Genomic DNA, 9,446 nt, shown 5'->3' with positions numbered 1-9,446 from the left:
CATTTTTTAAGAACAAAATACATACGAATGGGCAAGACGTAAACCTATGCTCATGTCCTTTTAGATCACTTTTCCAAAAGAATTGATAAAAGGCAAACCTTCTAGCCTAAGTTATTCACAATGTTTGATCTTTTACTCATATTGTCATAATTTGAATTCAATTTACAAGTTTTCTGGTAGTGTAGATGATTTATAAATACTTCTATAAATTTCTTATGAGCTCAAAGGTATACCTTAATAACAATTTGAAGCAATTCATCCCATTAAAATAAACCTTTAAGATACCCAACTAAAAGGCAATTCGGCTTGGCAATCCAAAATTTAATCTCTTTTTTTTTTTTTTTTAACAACACTACTCAAACCCATTACCTTTCACCAGAAGAACTTGTATCGTAGTTTTCTTTTTCCTAACCACACTATTGACATTGACGTTATAATAATGTTGGCTATGATTAAAAGACCATAGGGAGAGATGTGATTCTAGCTTATGATAATCGATATGAATTTCTTGGCTTGGAACTTTAGTATTTTCCATTACTAACAAACAAGAAAATCAACGGGAGATAAATGAAAAAATGAAAAAGTGAAGCCAAAGTTACTTCTTCTTTCCTGCTTTTCCTTCTTTTCTCCTTATAATTTCATCAGCATATTTGATACCCTTACCTTTGTATGGTTCCGGGGGTCTCCATCTACGAATTGAAGCAGCAAACTGGCCAATATCAGATTTGTCATATCCGCTGATCGTGATTCTGGTGTTGTCTTCTACCTTCACTTTTAGGCCATCAGGAATTGTCATCTTAACAGGATGAGAGAATCCAAGATTCAGCACTATCTCTTTTCCTTCTACCGTGGCACGATACCCAACACCGACCAGTTGAAGTTTCTTTTCGAAGCCTTTAGAAACTCCAACAACCAGGTTGTCTGTTAGCGTCCTGATCACATTCATTCATTTAGTTAAATTCTCCTAAGAAAAGCATATCCTAATTACTAGGTCGTCTAGTCAACACTTAATTACAAAGCATACCCTACCAATGTTTTCTTGTCATAGTTCATAAGAATTTAACATGTACATATGAGTAAAAAATTTTATAAATTTACCACCATAAGGCGCAAGCATAGAAAACAAAACATTTGTTTACTACTAATAGATTAAATCTTGTAGCAAGGGGTGTTCCTAAGTCCCAAATACAAGAGGGATCAGTAAAATGAAGTACCTAAAAAGTCCATGCATTTGATTGGCCCTTCTAGTTTCGACTGCCTTCCTAACCCTTAGAGCGCCTGATTCCTGCTTCTCAACGATCACTTCGCGAGGATAAGTTAATCCAAGTTCTCCCAGGGGACCTTTTACCCGTATATCCTTCCCTTCTAATTTGATTGTAACATTGGATGGCACTTCGATTGGTTGCTTCCCAATTCGTGACTCCTTACATTCTGTAGTCATTTTACGGAAGCCAACATTTCTCGCAGTAAGAGTTGAAACTCTGAGCTTATTTTGCTCACCAAAAACGGTAGTCTTCAAATTGCTGAAATAGGATAGCACATGACCAGTGAGGTTTTTCGAGATGTGCAAATTTCAAACAGAAGTAAAGTGCAATGTCCTACTAGAAGACAACACAAGCTTCACATAATAACAATAACAGGAAGAATCTATTAACCATGTAAAACTTTTTGGAGGATTTCATGTTGAACTCCTCTTCAAGCTTTCACATGTAGCTCTAACAATACAAAAAACATATTCAGATATGTACCGACATTCCTCAAATGCTACCCTTCTCCTCACAAGCATTTCACCGAATACCAAGAATGCATCTTTCTTTCATTGACATCCAACAACATGAATTATCACAGTATTGTCTACAATTATGGTCATCTTGATAACCAAACTCAGTTAACTCAAAACCCATTAATTTCCCCAAGTATGAACATAATTCGTTGACCCAAGCTTGTACAAGAAGTAAAAGCAAAACTATATCTACATGTTGAAGCAATGAGAGAGAGTTCAGAAAAATTGGGCAGAGTCAAAGTTTGAGACTGTGTGCTCCTATGATAAGAGAAGCTGAATTTCCAGAATGGATGAGTTTTGAATTCATTGTAATTCAACATTTCAAACCATATAATCAGCATCATTGAACAACAGTAGAAATGCAAAATTGCAGCACAGCAAATTATTATTTGCTTGAAGAGGAACTGAATTCGCAAAGAGGAAACAAGAAATAGTAATAGTAAGAGATAAAGGTAATTTTTTTTTACATGATTTGAAGAGAAGAGGTAACCGAGGACGCCATTGTTAGGACTCAGAAGCTTGTGCTTCTTCTTCCAGCAAGTGAAAAGCCTTATCCAAATAGCTAGCGACTGTTATTTGCTATGACGGATGGGTAATTTAGTAATTACACCTTCCGTACCAGAATTGAAATGGGTTCCATTAAACAGGCCACAAAAGAAGCCCAACTTCAATGAATTTTTTGGTCCTAGGCCCAAAATAATCTGAGTTTTTTAAATTTTTTAAAATTGAATTAGATTTATTTTTATTTTTTAAAACTTATTGCTATTGGTTTCTAATTAACTTAGTGTTGTTATTATTATTTTTTCTTCTCCGTTTACAACCATTGAATTTGAGACTTGAGTCAAGGAAAAGTTTGGCAATGAATCATGTGTGTAAGCTTTATCTATTTTAGTTAAGAGAGCATGGAAAAATGAAAATATTTTCCTAGCGAGATATTTTAGGATAAAAATTAAAAAATATGGAATATCTTAGTAAACTAACTTAGTGTCAGAGATCCGTAAAAAGAGAAAGGAAACATGGCATCACCAAACCAAAGGATGTGGATACATCAAGCAGTCTTAAAAAAATAATAATTACATAGAAATAGAAAATTAGTGGGGTTTTTTTATTTAAATAAATATTAAAAAATATTTTTAAAAAACATATGAATTTAAAATTGTGTCAAAATATGTGTCAAAATATGTTGGATTTATTTTATATGAATCGCCTGTGAAATAAATTTTAACATCCAAAAAATAAAAATTGAAATGCATTTTACAGACGGTCTATACGAAATAGACTTAGTAAATTTTGTTATTGCTTTAAATTTATGTGTATTTTAAAAAATTAATTTTTGAGAAAAGAACAAATAGATATTTGACTTTTTGATCCGCAGACATTTAAGTTCTCGAGGATTTGAAAATATATTTAAGTTTTTTATCTTTTCAAAACCTAGACATATTGATCCCTCATGTTCACTTGAGTCTGTCAGACTCAACCGAAAAAATCAAACGTGACTCCCATTGTATTGACCTACTTGATACGGATGTACACATGGGAGAGTTTTTAAAACTGAACAAATTAGACTCAGGAATTGATATGTCAAGATTTTGAAGAGGTCAGAGACTTAAATGTATTTTTAAATCTTCAAAAACTTAAATGTACGCAGACCAAAAAATCGAGATCGATTTGTCATTTTTTCTTAATTTTTTTATATTTATTTAAATAAAAAAGCTAAACTAGTGGTTTACCATTAAATAAATAAAGTTTGAAGAAGCTCTTCCACCACATTGACCACTCATAAGTTGAGGCAAGTTTTTGTAGCTCAAATGGCAAACACTCTTTCTTTTGCATATGGAGTCTTGTCAAACTGTTCTGCTTTTTCTACCAAGTCACTTTCCTTTGTTGTTGTTGTAGTTATTATATTTGCTAACTTTCTGAGGTTATTCTATTTTATTAGAGATTATTTCCTCAGTTAAATCAACTAATTATAGAAATTATTTCAGTTAGAACACTCTAGTGATTCATTGATAATTCACTTAAATACCAATGTTCTATTAGACTTGCATTGTCCACATCATTCTTGTATATATGAACTTATATAAATATACTAAATTAATATATTAGTACATGCATGTTCATATTCTTTAATCTAATTAACAAAGTCTATAATGTGTTAACTAACTAGAGAGATCCTATTAATATAGATGCACTTAGATACATGCCATAGCCTTATAGGTTTCTCATGATAAAATCTTATGATATAAAGGGTTATATAAAATTGGGTAAGTTATGATAACTTTCCCTAATGGTAGATGATTAGATTTTCAATGCTATATGAGGTCCATGTTTCAAGAGTATCAAAGTGTGTATTATATATATGGAAGATTTTCAAGTGTACCTTAACACCAGTGTATCAGTGATAAATTAAGATCAACGATTAAAAATGACTGAAACACCGATACAACGGTAGACTTGAAAATTTAATTTTCCTATATATATATATATGGCTCTGGAAACAGCAACCTTTATGCTATAAAGCATGTCAAGTCCTTCTATCTTCACATTTTTTTCTGATTTTCTTTCTTTGACTTCTCTCCATCTGCTGATAAATTGGTGTCAAAGTGATGATGATGATGATGTGTGTACTTTGCTCTTTTTCATCACATGCATGCCAGAATATATTGTTGCTGCTGCACACTGATGAATGAGGATATTATGAAGAATATATATATAGTTTGAGTTGTTCACCATTTTCTATACACAATCCTTCTTCATTATTGTGTCACATATTTTTGTTAAAAGTTTTAATTTATTTAGTTTGCAAGAATTGCCTTTTCTTTCTGGAAAGATGCTTTGTTGAGAGAGATATTATCTGCTTTAATTCTTTTGTTTCTAAAGAACATATCATAGTTGGTCAAAGCTTTATTAGAAAAGAATATATATCTAGATTAGTTTAATTAGTCTTAGCTAGATCCATATTAAATTTATGTAGTTAAAAGATCAGGCTTCTTTTGGATTAACTTTTTGATAAGGACTGCAGCAACAAGCATAAACCAAACTTTAAGGGGCAATAATGAAAAGGATTTTGAATTTTTGGTGCATTTGCCAATATAAAATTATGCTGATGACTATCCTTAAAATTGTGCAGTGATGTTGATAGCAGCAGAAATTATGCAATGTATGTCATAAGCACAAACATCCGCTCTTAAACATAATCATAATACCTTTTTCTAATTCAAGAAAGATCATGTTTTTCTTTTTGTTTTTCAAATATAAGTATACCCTTTGACACATTAAAAGAACTAAAATTTTAACAAGAATTTTATTGTCAAAATAACCTGGCAATAATATTATCATTTAGATTAACTATCTCCTCTTTTCGTTTCAAAATCATTATCATTTTAACTTTTTTGACATGCTAAAACACTAATGTATCTAAATCTATTTAACATTTAGTAGCATTGACTTTTAAATGCATAAAAAAGTTAAAGCTACAATTATTTATATAAAATTTAATTTGAATGTATTATTAGTGTAAAGTAAAAATAACTACTTTTCACATTAACCGTGTGAATGATCATCTAAAAGAACGACGACTGTCAGTGCATCAAAATTAAATTTTTATTTTAAAATAGATGAAATATATGGTTTAACCACCACTGTATTTTGGACAAAAATTCTAGTTAAAATTTTCTAATTTTGTATGATTGGTCTGCATTAGAAACTCTACATAGAATGCTTGGAAGTACATGATTGCAGATTTTAAATTGAAGATGATATCTATAAATTAAGTGGAGACACCCACCCCATGCAGCATCCTTAGAGAATGTCCTACACAACAACATATGCAGGTAGTTATCATTTTGTGTTGTGTCACAAACAAAAGAGAGAAAGCTGAAAAGCAAAATACATGGTGGTCCAGTTTCAATGAAGAGAGAAGCAGACACAAAGTGAGGGACTGTGCCTCAAAATTGGGATCCACTTCCCACGCCTCAAATATTATTATTAACTATTTTATTATTGTTACTTCTGCATGCTATCTTTTTTTTTTTAATTCCAAGACCTTAATAACACTTTTCTTTTTATTTTTTTTTTCAGCCTATAACTGTTTAAAAGAGACCCTTCATACATCAACTTTGATGCTATATTCCATTCACTTCTTTATCATTCTCTCTCACAAACCGGTTTGAATTTGGTGCTACTTCAAACTCCAAACTTCAAAAAACAAAGGGATTGAATTGCTTGTTCATATTTTTTGTCTAAGACTTAAAAATACTAACAATGTCTGTAAGTAACTATTCTCTATTGTTTCTCTTTTGTGACACATATAAACACAGAATGGTTAGCATTTGTGACTGAGATTGTTGCATGGATCTGCAGAATATGGTAGAGGTGAGAGTTCCAAATCTTGATTGTGAGGGATGTGCTTCAAAATTGAAGAGAGCTCTCTACAAGCTCAAAGGTACATTATATTTTTTTTCTCAACCTACTTTTTTGTTTATATCTTTTATTTTTATATATATGTAGACATATATATATGTGCCAGAGGAACAGTTTTTATGTTAAGTTATTCTAAAAAAAATCCCATGTGGAATGTTTGTGTTACAAGTTGGCAAGTGCACAAGTACAAGCAAGTATTAGAAAGCCAAGATTTTAGGCTTCTGCATATGCACTGAACTATTATCATCTGACACATACAATTTCCCCATTCTTTTTTGTCCATGCCATAAAGATTTAATAAACTTTTTAACAAATTCATTTTATGTTGGTTGTAATATGCTGAAAAATTTAAATATGGTAATGTTATTAGTGTATATACTAAAAAAACGAGTCTGATGGTGTAAAACACCTGAATATAAAACACCTGAATATTGAAGAAAGTGATCTACCAACAAACATATTTCTATATAAATATTTTTTGATCTAAAGATTTATCTGTTTATAACTGCATATTTCACCAGTGAAATTCATCTAGATTTTGTTTTTGATATTGGAATAGTAACTGTGTTTTTTTAAAATGTGGGTTGATAGGGTGTTATTCTCAAATGTGAAACCGTTTAATTAGATAAACAAAAATCAGACCGTCCAATTTGTAAGAATTACAGAAATTGGATCGTCCAATCTGTGAGGATACAGAGATCGGATCGAGGGATTTGTGAGAAAACAGCAATCGGATCGAGAGATTTGTGAAATCGGACCAAAAGATTTGTGAGAGAACAGAAATCGGAGGGATTTCTGTTAAAAAAAATAAAAAAATTTGAAGTATAGAAATCGGACCATCTGATTTGTGTATTTTCCACACTTTTGAAAAACACCAAAAATTACAATGTTAAAGTATATCACTACTTCATCACTCTGTGAAACATCATTTTTGCCTCCATATAGAAAATAAAAAGTGATGTAATGCTTTAGTACATTTGTTTTTAGAATGCTGAATTTTGAAATGTGGTACATTTGCACATAATAGGAGTAGATGAGGTAGAGGTGGAAATGGAGGCACAAAAGATAACAGTTAAAGGGTATGGCTTAGAAGAGAAGAAGGTTTTGAAGGCAATAAAACGTGCAGGGAAGGTAGCAGAACCATGGCCATTCCTAGCAGGGCATTCTCATTTTGCATCATTCTATAAGTACCCTACTTACATTGTTAACCATTACTACAATGATGCATACAAGAGTGAAGCTACAAATGGAGTTCACACTTTCTTCCATACACCTTCTCTTTATTCTGTTGCTGTGGCCTCTGATGAGGCCTTTGCTTCACTCTTCAGTGATGATAATCCCCATGCATGCTCCATTATGTAAGACATGTTCATATATCATATGATATGAGTCATGTTTTTCCACAATCATCAAGGTTTTTTTTTGTCTGTTTTTAATTATTATTTGCTTCATGTTTTTCCACAATTCGAATTTATATTTTTTTTTTAAAGTATCTTTTTAATATTTTTTTTACAAACGCAATGATGTGTCATAATATATCAAACACATTTTAGATGATTAACATAATTAATTGAGTTTTTATATTTTAAATGACGACTACTCGTATTAGAACAATAATAAATAGTTGTGTTAGAGTAATAATAAGTCGTTGAGAGTTAGTAGTTGGTAGCTAAATATTTATGAGGTTAGCTTAAAAAATTTTTATAAATAGCATGATTCTTTATCATGTAAACAACAATTTTAATACATATCCTTTATTTTCTTATCTCTATTTTTCTGGTTAAATCGAAGAAAAATATCTTTATATAAAAATGATAATTAAGATGTGCAAAGTACTACATTAGATATGTCAAATTATAGGTTTATATTAAAGGATACTTGCTTACAAAAATGGTATATAAGGGTTAATAAACAATTGATACCTCATTTAGTAAATTCAAATTTTCCCACCTAGTTATGTACTTATGTTCAATACTGATTACTGATACATCATATATTTTAATATTTCATAGATTACATTATTTTTCTTGAATCCCTGTCATACTGCCACTGACACAAAGCAAAATTGACACATCATTATGTCAATTGAAATTCCATTATTGACCATGGCATTGGCAAATTGATAATAAAAAATCTTGGTATCTGACTCAGTTACTGGGGGCCTGTACATTTTTTAACTGTTTTTTTTTTTTTTTCACATTTGGAAACATAGGAAATGTTAAAGTTACAGGATGATTTATGAGAATTTAGAAATGTCCAACATAACTTTGGTTTCCTATTTCTTGCTGAGACAAATTCCACCTACTTTGTTTGAGTGATGACTGCTATTCAAAGTTGAACATCACATGTGGGGAAAGCCACATGAATTTGAAGCAAAATAAGAAAGAACATCACATATGGGCCCTGCTTTCTTCTATGCAACTGTAGATTTGATCTTATTCTTATATCACCCTTGTTGACCACCATTATAGTCAGATATCCATCATGCTCATACAGAAAATATCATTTCATTTTTCTCAATAAATTTGTTAAACCACTAAACTCTTTGACAAACTAATCTTTATATATTTAAAAATCAATATAATATATTTTTTGAAATATATAAATAAAAAGTCTTCAATTACAAAAATATTGATGTTAGATTTCAGTGGAATTTAAAGTAAATAATTCTTATTATATGTTATTATGATTTAATGGTTTGGTCAATAAAATATACTATATATCTTATACATATAATTTGTATCTATATTTACTAGAATTTATACACATGAATTAATATAGTTTATATTTATATTTTTTGAGTTTACACACATAAATTAATAAAATTTATTTATTAAAAATAATTTAATATTTATACTAATAAAATAAAAAAAAGGTGACTGTTATGGTGCCTATCACTTTCTACCTAAGTTACTATAAAAGGTAAATAAATAATATTTAATACATTTTATATGATTTATTTTTTATTTTAAATATTTTACTTTTTACTTTTAAACAATTTAGACACCATAACAAAAGCACCATAGAACTCACCTAAAAAAAATACTGAAAATGATTGGTCTCCATGAATTTCTGAAAACATTTTTCTTGCATTTGATTATGAAATTTATTATTACCACCAATTGGATTGGTAGTTACTGTTGTACTTTAGATGTAGGGTAGTAGAAGTGTCTTTTACATAAATAATTCCATTTCGACTTTTTGAGTAAAGAGAATATTGATTTAGAAAAGGAGCAGCAGA

The 9,446-nt window shown here is 30.2% G+C and overlaps 2 protein-coding genes across 3 annotated transcripts; one reads left to right on the top strand and one right to left on the bottom strand.

The window, feature by feature from the left end:
* Positions 1-425: 425 nt before the first annotated feature.
* On the bottom strand, positions 426-2,347 carry LOC130979575 (50S ribosomal protein L6, chloroplastic). The gene is made up of 3 exons (XM_057903036.1): positions 2,251-2,347; positions 1,215-1,523; positions 426-932 (listed from the first exon to the last, which is right to left on the bottom strand). The coding sequence occupies exons 1-3, from the start codon at positions 2,283-2,285 to the stop codon at positions 596-598; spliced, it is 681 nt and encodes a 226-aa protein (XP_057759019.1). The 5' UTR covers positions 2,286-2,347; the 3' UTR covers positions 426-595.
* A 3,319-nt stretch (positions 2,348-5,666) lies between these two features.
* LOC130983227 (heavy metal-associated isoprenylated plant protein 31) lies at positions 5,667-7,608 on the top strand. 2 transcript variants are annotated; one of them, XM_057907425.1, is made up of 4 exons: positions 5,667-5,715; positions 5,864-6,052; positions 6,146-6,227; positions 7,233-7,608. In XM_057907425.1, exons 2-4 carry the CDS (start codon positions 6,047-6,049, stop codon positions 7,565-7,567), a joined length of 423 nt encoding a protein of 140 aa, XP_057763408.1. In that variant the 5' UTR covers positions 5,667-5,715; positions 5,864-6,046; the 3' UTR covers positions 7,568-7,608. The 2 variants fall into 2 exon arrangements, with proteins under 2 accessions (XP_057763408.1, XP_057763409.1); XM_057907426.1 differs by lacking the exon at positions 5,667-5,715 and having other exon boundaries at positions 5,844-6,052.
* The last annotated feature ends 1,838 nt before the right edge of the window (positions 7,609-9,446 follow it).

This window comes from Arachis stenosperma, chromosome 5, assembly GCF_014773155.1.
Source record: "Arachis stenosperma cultivar V10309 chromosome 5, arast.V10309.gnm1.PFL2, whole genome shotgun sequence".
Lineage (NCBI taxonomy): Eukaryota > Viridiplantae > Streptophyta > Magnoliopsida > Fabales > Fabaceae > Arachis > Arachis stenosperma.
This window is presented reverse-complemented; position numbering and strand designations above follow the sequence as displayed.

What these genes read in the sequence shown, in the direction of transcription:
- LOC130983227 (XM_057907425.1), top strand. An exon ending in AGCTCTCTACAAGCTCAAAG is followed by an intron (nt 6,228 to 7,232) that starts GTACATTATATT and finishes TGCACATAATAG; the next exon opens with GAGTAGATGAGGTAGAGGTG.
- LOC130979575 (XM_057903036.1), bottom strand. Translation starts at nt 2,285, where the DNA reads ATGGCGTCCTCGGTTACCTCTTCTCTTCAAATCAT. An exon ending in ACCTCTTCTCTTCAAATCAT is followed by an intron (nt 1,524 to 2,250) that starts GTAAAAAAAAAT and finishes ATCCTATTTCAG; the next exon opens with CAATTTGAAGACTACCGTTT. An exon ending in CAAATGCATGGACTTTTTAG is followed by an intron (nt 933 to 1,214) that starts GTACTTCATTTT and finishes GAATGTGATCAG; the next exon opens with GACGCTAACAGACAACCTGG.